This window comes from Heteronotia binoei, chromosome 10 (genome assembly GCF_032191835.1).
Source record: "Heteronotia binoei isolate CCM8104 ecotype False Entrance Well chromosome 10, APGP_CSIRO_Hbin_v1, whole genome shotgun sequence".
NCBI classification, from domain to species: Eukaryota; Metazoa; Chordata; class Lepidosauria; order Squamata; family Gekkonidae; genus Heteronotia; species Heteronotia binoei.
This window is the reverse complement of record NC_083232.1, coordinates 22,771,142-22,783,600: the sequence shown is the minus strand read 5'-3', so window position 1 is coordinate 22,783,600 and position 12,459 is coordinate 22,771,142. Positions and strand designations below refer to the sequence as shown.

General features: G+C 43.8%; 1 protein-coding gene across 2 annotated transcripts; it reads left to right on the top strand.

The window, feature by feature from the left end:
- The first annotated feature begins 5,966 nt into the window (after positions 1 to 5,966).
- On the top strand, positions 5,967 to 12,152 carry IDI1 (isopentenyl-diphosphate delta isomerase 1). 2 transcript variants are annotated; one of them, XM_060248089.1, is made up of 5 exons: positions 5,967 to 6,210; positions 8,118 to 8,290; positions 9,457 to 9,549; positions 10,002 to 10,132; positions 10,821 to 12,152. In XM_060248089.1, the coding sequence occupies exons 1-5, from the start codon at positions 6,005 to 6,007 to the stop codon at positions 11,136 to 11,138; spliced, it is 921 nt and encodes a 306-aa protein (XP_060104072.1). In that variant the 5' UTR covers positions 5,967 to 6,004; the 3' UTR covers positions 11,139 to 12,152. The 2 variants fall into 2 exon arrangements, with proteins under 2 accessions (XP_060104072.1, XP_060104073.1); XM_060248090.1 differs by having other exon boundaries at positions 6,033 to 6,210; positions 8,130 to 8,290.
- Positions 12,153 to 12,459: the final 307 nt, after the last annotated feature.

The following is a 12,459-nucleotide window of genomic DNA, read 5'->3' as shown; positions in this document are numbered from 1 at the left end:
AATACAATGCATAAAAAAACATTAAAACAGTTCAGCAAAAGCATCAAAACTTGCAACACGTATAACACAATCAGGGAGGAGGGGCCAATAACTGCTGGCCATTCTGAATGCTTTATTCTGTGATGCGTTCATGCCTATAATAATTTGAATGTATTATGATTGTTCCTTTAATTGTTGCTAAGTTGCAGTAGAAAAGGGGAGAGGTGAAAGAAGGAGAACCGAGTGAGTGAGATGATTGGTTGGTGACTGAGGGAGTGTGGGCGGAGCTAAGAAGTATGTGTGGAGAGAGAGAGAGAGAAGTCAGCAGTGAGTTCTCAGCAGAGTGACAGCTTAGAATCCCATACTAGTGCTTTGAAAGCATTAAGATTCTAGGGAAGAAAAGTAGAAATACCTAGAGGGCAAATTAGGGCTAGAGAGCCAAACCTAATATTGTGTCAGAGTATTATAGGAGTGTGAGAGACAGAAGCTGTCAGAGAGTTAAGAAAAGAAAGGAAGATTTGAGAGGGCAGGAATGTGTGTGGAGTGAAAGAGTGACACCCAAGTCAGAAGTTATTATTACTCATTGAAGAATTAAGCTATGAACATCTTGAAACCATTACATTTATTGTACAAATAAAGTTGTATTTTGTTTTATATTATCCTGGAGTTCTATGGTTTTAAGATACAAGAGTCTCGTCCTCAGGGCCACATAGTCCAACGTAGAAGCTTTCAAGCTTGGGCCCAAATTCAGTTGGGAATTAAATAAAGTGCTTGGAGTTAAATTCCTTGTGGCAGCATATATTCACAAATTAAAAGAGAAGTTAACAGAAGAACAGAAGAGAAGCCATGTTGGATCAAGCCAATGGCCCATCCAGTGGTGTCACACAGTGGCCAAAAAAACCAAGTGCCATCAGGAGGTCCACCAGTGTGACAATACCCCATTTCATGATGTGATGCACAGTTTATGTACGATTAACCTCTTCTCGTCTAACAGGATGTAAAGGTTGTGTTGACCTGGGTTTCACGTTTATTCATCTTATGATGCGTAGCTTTTTAAATATGGTATCAGTAATATCACAGTCATTCACAGGCACACTGCTTGTTGAATGCCTGCTGCTGTTGTGCATTTTGTAACAAATAAAAACAAAAGAACAGTCACCTAGTGTTTGGGCATGCAGGAATGATGTTGCCAGATTAACCGCTGGTCCCATTCATTTCAACAGCTGCATAGATAGGTGCTCTCAAATCTGGCAAAAGGTGCCCCTAACTCCAGCACTCCCTATGCCAGGCAGCCATCAAGTGTGGGTTATCTGCCTTTTCATCCAGCTGTGACAACACACAGTGCTCTTCAGAGAAAAATTACAAGTGTTGTCCCAAGAAGCTGTGGAAAAATTACAACAAATGTTGCCCCAAGAAGCTCTTTGAGCCTTTGGGATGGGGGGGTGGGGACAAAGCAAAGCAGATGTGAGAAACTTTTTCTCCACTAACAGTGAGAAACAGATCTTCCATTGTCTCTGGTGCTTAGCAGAGGCCAAGATGAAACATCTGCTGGAAGTTTACAGATATAGTAATGTACACCCTGACCTTGGATGGACCAGGCTAGCCTGATCTCATCAGATCTTGGAAGCTAAGCAGGGTCAGCCCAGGTTAGTAGTTCTATGGGAGTCTTCAAAGGCCAGGGTTTGGTACGCAAAGGTGGGCAGTAGTCAACCACCTCTGCTGTGTTCATCTCTTGCCTTGAAAACTCCATAAGGGGTCACCATAAGTCAGTTGCAACTTGGTAGCAATTTCTACCAGGGTAATGGTAGATTACCCTGTTCTTGCACTGTTTTCGTGTCAATTGTAATAACAGGGAGACCTGACAAGACCAGCTCGCATGGGTACTTCGGGTAAGGACAAAAGCTGGGGAGGCCCTGCAAATAAGTGGGTAGTATATCCAGGGCCAGCCCTGCCACTAGGCAAACTAGGTGATTGCCTAGGGCGCTGGCCTTCTGGAGGTGCCAAATTGGACACCTGCCCATGTGACTCAGTGACATTATCAGTGCGGGGGGGGGGGGGGGCGCCAGAAGTAAGCCTTGCCTAGGGTGCCAGACAGTCTAGGGCCAGCCCTGAGTATATCACAGCACTGTTGACACAACACCAGGCCAATGTAATCCTCCCTGAAAGCAGAGATTAGAGGGAGTCTGCTCACCATTCTGGGTAACTATCAGACATCAAGATTGCTAGCCTCCAGGTGGGGCCGGGAGTTCACCTGGAATTATAACTCATTTCAGCCTTGATCTGGATCACCCAGGCAAGCCCGATCTTATCAGATTCCGGCAAGTACTTGGAGATCTCCTTGGAATACCAGGAGGTGGTGGAGCAGGCTGTATCAAGCCCCTTCTCTGAATGTCCTCCATGCCCCAGTAGGGTTCACCAGAAGTTGCTGTGACTTCCTGGCATGCACAAAAACACAAATACAGAGAGAATTAGAAGTCATTTCCAGGTTGACAGATCAGTTCCCCTGGAGGAAATGCTAGCTTTGGAGAAGAGACCCTATAGCATTACATCTCCTGGTCAGCTCCCTCCCCCTCTGCAGGTTTCCAAAAATTTCCAAAGCTGGAATCGGCAACCTGGTCTCTAACTTCTTGTAACATAAGATAAGAATCCCATGGAGCAAACCCAGCACAATATGGAGACACAACTCCAAAACAGCTCTCTGATTGATAAGATTAGATTTTTATTCCGTTCCTCCCCCGCAGTGGGGGTCAAGGGGATTCACAACATGACAATACAATAGCAATAATAAAACCGTAATTCTTATAAAACGCAATTAAATTAAAATCCAATTTATTAAAATCCAATTTTATTAAAAATCCACCATGATGTTAGTTGAGTCCACCAGAATTACATTACCAGAATGCCTGGTGGAATATTTCTGTCTTACATGCCCTGCAGAATGCAGAGCACAAGTCTCCAAGCATTCCACCAGGTCACAATGGAAAAGGCCCTCACCTTTCTTGCACTCAGGCAAATCAAGCGCCAGGCACCATAACAAGAGTGTCAGTCCTTTAGGTATGACGGTCCCAGACAATTTAAGGCTTTAAGGGTTAAGACTAGCACCTTGAATTTGACCCAGAAACCAACCGGAATCCAGTGCAGTTGCTGCAAAATGGGCAGAATGTATGCAGGCCACACTGAATTGCTCAATAGCCTGGCAGCTGCACACTGAAGCTCCTGCAAGGGCAGCCCCACGTAGAGTAAATTATAGCAATCTAGTCTGGAGGAGACGGTCAGATGGATCACTGTGGCAAGGTCAGACCCAGACAAGTAGGGGGATGACTGACAGGCCAGGAGGAGACAGAAAAGGTCTGTTTTGTCACCGAAGACAGCTGATTGTCCAAGGCAAGCAACGCAATACTAACCCTTTAACAGGGATGGGTTAGTATTGCCTGAAAGGCTACCCAGAAGGTGCATTCTGTCACAAACCAGTGCCAGACCTGTGTGTTCTTACATGTGCAATTATTGTTATGTGCATGCCTGGAAAAGCATGTTCCCTCTTTGTGCGCCACCACCCCAAGTTACAAAACCCAGCCTGTCACGAAACCAGAGCCTTGGGGTACCCTGGAAACGCTGCCTCTGAGTGAGTACAAAGGACAGAGCTCTCCAATTACTCTATCCCTCCATGCATTTGTCTTCTCAGTGTGTGTGAGTGGGCGAGACGCATGGGTGGAGGTGAATCATCACGTGCTTTCTTAAATGGGAAAGAAACCTTTATTACGGAAGATCAAGCTAGAGCGCATACATGGAAAACAGCTATCAAGTAACATAAAAAACATAATAGCTAGTAGCATAACTGTATCTTGATCATAGTTTGACTATATCATATTGCAGTGGAGATCTGTATCAGCAGATTTCAGTTTCACCAGACAAGTCTGAATAGGGGGTCACTCTTAAAGACTTCATTTTAAAAAGCGATTAAAACCCATTCTCTATTGAACACAGATTTCATCTGCAGCGTATGTATGTAAATCACTGTCAAGTCAAAGTCAACTTATGGTAACCCCATAGGGTTTTCAAGGCAGGAGTCCTTCACAGAGGTGATTTGCCATTGCTTTCCTCTGCACAGTGACTGTGGCATTCCTTGGTGGCCTGTGGCCTCCCATCCAAATACTAACAATAGACAACACTGTTTAGCTTCTGAGATCTGACCAAACCAGGCTCACCTGAGCCAGGAGCTCACAGGAGCACAGTTCCTGAACCTTTCTGAGGGCCCCCCTCCTCCTCCTCACCTACCTACCTTGTCCATTGATTAATAGGTGCAGCTGCATAACAACCCCTGGATTAGGAGAGTGAACAGCCAGCCAGACACGAGGAGTTTTGCCACACCTCCAGCAGCCCTCATTAACTTCCGGAGAAGCCCATGCCACCCTTTCTCCACTTCTTATGTGATTTTGGGCAGCGGATGACTTGCTGGCCTTTTGACTTGGGGGGGGGGGTGTCCCAGGAGAGCCACAGGCAAGCAAGACCTGATCTCTAGCCAGCCCAAGCAGGTGTCGCTCGCCCGGGTTGCTTTTGGCTGGGGGGGGGAGCATATGCTAATGAGTTATGCTAATGCACTCCACCACCTGTTTTTCTACAAAACAACCCCTGACCTGAGCCATATCTACGATGAGGTCAAAATGACAGCTATAAGTAGGGATGCGTTGCCAGTGCTGAATAGGGAAATTCCTGGTCATTTGGGGGTTGAGCCTGAGGAGGGTGGGGTCAGGGACGTTTAGGAGCTATAATGCCAAAGGCCATGCTCCGAACTGCCATTTACTCCAGGGGAACTGATCTCTGTAGCCTGGAGATCAGTTATAATTCCAGATCTCCAGGCTTTACCTTTATGTTGGTAACACCAGTTTCAATTCTCCCCTTTGCTCCCTTAGCAACAGAAATACTTCACATTGGTGATGTAGATCACTCTCAGTGGAATCCTAAACATAAATACAATTCTTATTAACTAATCACTTCCACTGTTTTAGAACCGCGCAGCTGTCTAGGATTGCACTGTAATAATTCCCATCTGCAGGCCAAGGGAGTGTCCATCTAGTAAATCTCCACTGTGACTACCTACTATTAAAATTACAACATAAGAATGCATGGGGTTGCATGGCAGGTATCACATTGCTACAATGCGTAATCCAGGCCCAGGTTACACAGCCTTGCTTGGGAATGAATTTCACTGGATTGAGACTTACTTCAGAGTAAACCTGCATATTACAGGGTTGTCAGCTCCAGGCTGATAGATCCAGGTGGGCAGCTGTGTTGGTTTGAAGCAGTAGAACAAAGTAGGTTAGTAGCACCTTTAAGGCCAACAGCGTTTTATTCAGATTGTAAACTTTCGTATGCATGCATACTTCTTCAGACCAACTTTAAAGTACAACTGGTACAGTGTACCCCATTCCATTGTCTGATGAAGTATGCATGCATATGAAAACTTACAATCTGAATAAAACTTTGTTGGTCTTAAAGGTGCTACTGGACTCTTACTTAGCTCCAGGCTGAGAAATACCTGGAAATTTGGGGGGGGGGGGGGCGTGGAGCATGAGGAGGAGAGGGTTCGGGGCGGGGAGTAACTTCACTGGGGTATAATGCCACAGAGTCCACCTTCCAAAGTGGATTTTCCCCCCAGGACAGGTGAACTGATCTCTGTCACCTGGTAATCAGATATAACCCAGGAGATGTCGCTAGCCCCGCCCCCTTCGCTTTATCGAACCCGCAATTTTCTTCGGCCCTCAGGCTTTTTTCGCTCCGCCCCTTTCCTTCTTCGACGTCCTTTCGCTCTTTGCCCCTCGGCCAATCCCGCGCTCTCCACACTCGGCTCCGACCTGTCCCTATTGGGTAGGCTCCAGGCAGGTGAGCGTCCCCTCGCTCCCGATTGGGTGGACGAGCTGTGGGCTTTTGGCGCATCGTTGCGGTGGCGCGATCGGCCCACGGCGTGACGCAGGGGCCGAAGTGCGCCGCTATTGGCGGGGGAGGGGGAGAGGCGGGGTGACTGGCGATGTGGCGCGCGGCGCGTCGGTTGGCGTCGGTTGCCGGGGCTGTGGGGCCAGGTGGGGACGGCGAGGCGGCGGCGGCGCGCATTCTTTCTCCTGCGGTCTGCCGGGTGCGTCGTCGTTGTCGGTGCCGTCGCTCTCCGGACTTCCTGTCGCCGCTTCCTTTGGCCGGCCTGAGGGGTAGGGCGGCGTGGCCTGGAAGCAGAGAACGGTGAGGAGACTTCCAGCGCGGGCAGGGAGAGGGGCGGGTGCGGGGCCGGGGAAAGCCCCGCTGCAGAGTCTCCGTGGTTCCCCCGCGGCTCTGCTGGCGATTCCGTCAGGTCCCCGCAAAGAACGGGAAGGCGGTCAGGGAGGTTTCCCCGCAGTGTTTCGAAGGGGAGCACTGCGTCTGGGCATGGAGGCTCCACTGCAGTGTTACAGCTTCGAGCTTCTTTCTCCAGGCCAGTTATGGAGCACCTACGAACGAGGACTGGGGGCACAGGACAAACTCCCTGCCTGGGTGTATTGCAGTGTTGCCAGGGGTGGCCAACCTGTGGCTCATGCTGTGTGGCTTTCGAAGCCTCCACTGCCCTGTTGGCTGGATTTGAGGAGGGATTTGTCATTGTCTTAGAGAAGGGATTTAAAGTTGCTTTCTTTCTACTTCCATCTATTTTTTTTCCCTCCTTGCGGTTCTCAAGCATCTGACGTTCGTGTTTTGCAGCTCTCAAAGCATCTGATGTTTATTCTATGTGGCTGTTACATTAAGCAAGTTTGGCCACCCCCTGCTCTAAGCTAGTGTGAGGTAGCTCACAGTTTTTTTAGCCTCTGGCTCACACATTTTTGCCTTAGCTCACAAAAAAATGACTCCAGAGCACAATAATTTCTGCAGCAGCTCGCAGCTTTAATGCTAGTAGCTCACAAAGTAGACTTTCTGCTCACAGGAATCCACCCACAGCTTAGAGGGAACATTGGTGTAGTGGTTAGAAAAACACCAGATCTGGACTTGAGAGGCCTGAGTTCAAGTTCTCGCTTAACAGTGGTTTTCTTGCAAGCCTAACCTACCCTCCCAAGGAGGGTGTGAAGTCAGACAAGGGAAGGATGAAGCACGCCACTCTGAGCTCTGGGGAAGGACAATGATGTATTGTAAAATGTTTCCTTCCTTGACTGAGACAAGGCTGCCTTCTTTCCCCTCCCCCCCCCCAACCCATTACTAGCATGATACAGTGGTTAACAGCCCAACACTATGCATGCTTCAGTGAGGCTCGCTGTGTGCATTGCCATTGGAATGTGCTGTTCTGGAAGGATATTTGGGTCTGTAGCCTTTCTGATAACTTCTTTGCCTGACATGCCTGTATGTTCATGCTTCTTGCCTTGGGAAGGACCAGCTAAAACAAGCAAAGACTTACCTGCGATGTGGACTTAATGCTGAGGTTGGTGAGAATTCTGGATGAGGATCAAAGTACAAGCTCTAGTTAGGGAGGGAGTCCTGAGGGTAGTTTATATAACTTCATAGCATTCCAGATATAAAGCATAAGCATTATATATATACACACACCCAGAGATATGCATCCTGCTTTTTCAGCATTTTGGCATGTGGTGAGTTGAACTGGCACCTAGTCCAGAAGTCTACCCTGTATTTTATTTATTTTACAAAAGTTACATTCTGCCTTTTTGTTCTCATAACAATTGCCAAGGCGGCTAATGAATTAAAAATATACATAATAAAAACTAAAACAGAAAACACACTATTAAAAACAGACCAAAAATATACATACGAAAAGATAAAAATATAAAACAATGAAAACATTACGCCATCCTGGTTCTTAAAACTGGCTCCTAAAATTGTGTGCAGGAATTGCCATGACAACTAAAGTTCAATACCATGGGTTACCCAAAGGTCTCTTCTGTTAACGTTGTAGACCTGTTGTGGTAGAAGGCTCTTTACACTAGAGGAAGACTAGTAGAACTGAACCGATCTTCAGGGAGGAATCAGCTGATGTTGGAACAACCCAGTACAAGCTGTAATTGACAATACATCCCACATTTATTTCTATGGAAAAATTAAATGGAAATGATTAAGTATTCATATAATTGTGTGTTTTGGGGATTTTTTCTGAGGGATTTTTTTTTTGTAATTAGTATTTTTCTTAGAAAGATCAATATTGCAACCATGCCAGAAATAAATACTGATGATCTGGATAAACAGCAAGTACAGCTGCTGGCAGAGATGTGCATTGTTATTGATGAAAATGACAACAGAATTGGTGCAGATACCAAGAAAAACTGCCATCTGAATGAAAACATTGAGAAAGGTATTTTCCAATTCATTGTATGTAAAGTTGTTTTTGCCCCAAAGCCCGTATTAGATTGTGTACTTACCCTGTCTGGTACAACAATTCAAGTGCTTCCATCAGTTTGTGGTCCAGTTGTATATGGTGAAAGGAGAGCTGGAGGATATGAAACCAAAAACCGAGACTAATATAGATGAACCAACTGAACTTGTAAATCCATCTCCAAGACAGGTGTGAATTGCTGATGGGGATCTTTTGAGTAGGGAGTTGAAAAGTTACTTGCGCTTGCTAACTGGCTTCTAGGTACCACAGACTATTTTTTTCTGTGCCCTGCCATTTCATTTAGCATTACCTTTGTGGGCAACTGCAGATGTTCACTGCAAATATTGATAAAAGTGTGTGTATACCTATATAAAATAAGTCAAGTCTTCCTTGTATAGACATATAAGCAAGTACATTGTGTTTCTGTTTAACAAAGGTTTCCAAGCAACTAACAAAGTTAACTCTAGTAGCTTTTATTGAATGGCTATTAAAATCTGGAAGATGACAGGAATAGAAGAATGTATCAATCATGCTTTCACTAATATCACTTCTGATCAATCTGTTAAGCCAACCTTTTGGATATACTTATCACCAGAATATATTGCCCTTGCATGGATTTCAGTTGAAGTCCCATATTTGAATAACAGCTTGTCTGAATGAAGATACAGACAGGGCAATATGCTACACACACACAGCTTAATGGAAGTGGTTTGCTGAAGTACAGACCCTGTGAAAAACTGACATTTGTACACAAAATAATGTTTCCGCAGGGATCAAGGAGGCACAACAGATTCTTTTTGTTCCATTGTGTTATTATATTTTGCTTATAATTTCTCATACTGAGCATGGACCTGTATTTAAGTTGACTCCAGTGAAGCTCTCCAGAGGAAATTGTAAGAGGGTCTCCAAGTTAACAAATTAGAGCTTACTGTAATTCTTTTCTTTATGCCAGAAATCACCTTAAAAGAAAAGCTCACAGTTGTGTTTAAAATATTAGCTGATATTATGCTATAGAAACAGAAGATTTCTTCTTTGCCGAATATAATTTAAAATTAAAATTTGATAATTGAAAACAAGGGTTGAATTTGCTGTTCTTTTTGAAATACAACTTCTTTTAAAATTACTTACATAACTCTGTGTTACAGGACTGCTGCATCGTGCTTTCAGTGTTTTCTTGTTCAATTCAGAGAACAAACTGCTTTTGCAACAGAGATCAGATGCAAAAATCACTTTCCCTGGTGCGTGTCGTAATAATCTTGGTTTTATAGAGCACAGCATTGATGATGAATGATTCTCAGGATTATCTCATAGAGTAAAATTTGTGTTTGGCTTATGTTTTCTGTTGAGTAAACAAAATGATAAGGACATCCAAGCCTGGTTTCCACCAATGGCTTTGGTACTCTAAGTAAAATAAAAACTAGGTCTTGGAATCCAATAATAAAATCTGAACTAGAAGATTTAGCATATATTGCATTTTTTGAAACCTTAAAAGGACTTTTAAAATAGTGTCAGCACATCTTCTGTGTCAATAAATTTTTGAACTGGATTCCCAATGGTCTTCCAGTCCTTGAGAACGGTTTCTGTGGAAGTCCATTTATTTCTTTGTAAAATGTGAAAAATGTTGATGGGGTGGACTGTTGTTTCCTTGTTTAAATGCTCAGCAATATTAATCCACATGAATGCTTTGTAGATTGTTTTACCAACACCTGTTGCAGCCATCCCCTCAGCACACCACTGGAACTGGAAGAAAATAACGCAGTTGGTGTTCGACGAGCAGCACAAAGACGATTGCAAGCAGAGTTGGGAATTCCACTGGAACAGGTAAATAATGTTCTGCCTTCACAGTGATGACTTCTCTGGGGGAAAGTAGCTGACTAGCATCTAGCTGTATTTGGAGCCCTAATTACTAATTAGAGCTTTGTTATTTGTTTGGAAACTTGAAACTGTCCTATTCCCCAAGTTGAACATATGGGACTATGTGGCTCTTTCACAACTCCCAAGAAATTTGGTGTTTTACAATAGTCAAAAAGGCCAACTTCCTATAGGTGCCTGACAGGAAAGAATGAGGACAACACAGAAAAGAACCTGCTAAGATATGGAATCATTCAACCTATGCTATAAAATATACTGTTCTGTCATACATTAAAATTTCAGTACGTAATATTATCCCAGGATATCTCCTGGGGGGCTGTTGTAGCCTCATATCAGCAGAAGCACATTTATCACCCTATTGCAGCCTTCCGTACAGCACTGCATATCATTCCAGGTAGTACCTTGACCCATGGTGGGGGGTGGGGATTTGCCCTGTCCTGCTTGGGACCAAAGTCAGTGCTTGTATTAAAAGTGACATTAGAAATTAAAGCAAGAAGCAGTACTCCACCCTTTCCAAATGGCAGAATGTAGTGTTCTCTTTTGGGAGAATAGCCTTGCATTGGGCTCTGAAATGCTGCCTATTAGAACTACTGAAGTACTTTTGGCTGTCAGTCTTACACAAAGTTTTGGATTGTAGGTAACTCCAGAAGAAATCTTCTACCTGACCCGAATTCACTACAAAGCTAGATCCAATGGGATCTGGGGAGAACATGAAATAGATTATATCCTATTTGTGCAGAAGAATGTGACACTGAATCCAGATCCGAATGAAATTAAAAGCTACTGCTATGTGACACAGAAGGAACTGAAGGAACTCTTGGAAAAGGCATCACGGAATGAAATTAAGGTTACTCCCTGGTTCAGGCTAATCGCGGAGACTTTTCTTTTCAAATGGTGGGATAACTTGAATCACCTGAAGAAATTTGTGGATCATGCTAAAATACACAGAATGTAAAACTGTATGCACTAAACTAAAAGGGTGCATGTTTGAATTACTGTTTTTCAACATACTACAACAGGGCAATTTAATGAGAAGTGGTCCCTTAAGAATGTGTGGGATTGTTCGGATGGCTTGTTGCTTGCCTTGTGCCTTTCACAAAAACGTTTGTATTGCTAACGAACTAGAGAATATGTTCCTGGCAGAATTTTCCACTAACGCCTGAAACGACAATACTAAGATGGCTATTTTCAGGTAGGTGTATTCTGGCCAGAATCCAGAGAGCCCTACACAACTCAGTTCCCTATGCAGCTTTACGTGAGAAAGTTCTGTGGAAAAATACCATGTTCTAAAGCAAAAAGAGGAGGAGTCAGCTATTGCAAGACAGTCAGTGAGCCATTCCACAGGGTATATAGAAGCAGAGGGTAGGGCCTGTTGTAGCTTTTTTTCTCCTAGTCCTCAAGGCTATACTATAGTCCTGTTCAGAGGTGTTATAAAAGACAAAAAGACCTGACATGTTTTAGTCACATATTTTAAGTGTGTTGGACAGCTGCAGCCTCAGGTGTAAGGTAAGGCTTAGAGGCCCCAGCAATACCTGTTCACTTGGAAATGCACTGCTGCATTCGGCTGTTTTTGTAGCTAGCAATAAACCCCAGTTGATATTATTTTACAACAAGGTAGATCAAGTCAATGATAATTATAAAATCTAAAAGGACCTTCCTCGTGTGAATTTAGAAAAATCAAAACCCTGATGAACCTCTTAGATTTTCAGGTAGACCTGGAAGCCTTTGAAAGGCAACAGTGTAGTGCTTTACATAATCTAAGAAACTTGGGACTCTATTGTTGTGTTTTTAATTACTGAAAAACCTTTTAAGTCATGGGAGAATTAAGTTATACTGCTTTCAAAAAAACAACTGCAAATGGTAGAAGTGTTTCTCAGTGGTTCAAGTGTTTACTGGTTTGTAAAAAAAAAAAGTCTGTTGTAGAAGTTTACTTCCCCCCAGCCCTTAAAAATAAAGAACTATGGCAGAATTGGAGAACTCGTTTTGCATGCTGAAGGGGTTTCTGAACCTCTTAGTAACAGTACCTTTACTAAGCCCTTTTCTGAGCCCAACCGGACTTTCTAAAGTAGTTTATAATAGGAGTGTTCTCCTTTTAAAAAGAACTTCCACACAATAAGAACTTCAGTAGGCTGGAGAAGATTTAGTGTGAGAAATCTTACTTGCCTAATGGATGGGAAAATATTGATGTGTTCTTTGAATGGATTCATATGCGAAATAATCACTCCAGGTGTTCAGTTTTGAAAATACAAACCTGTTGTTACTGCTCGTTTGAGCTT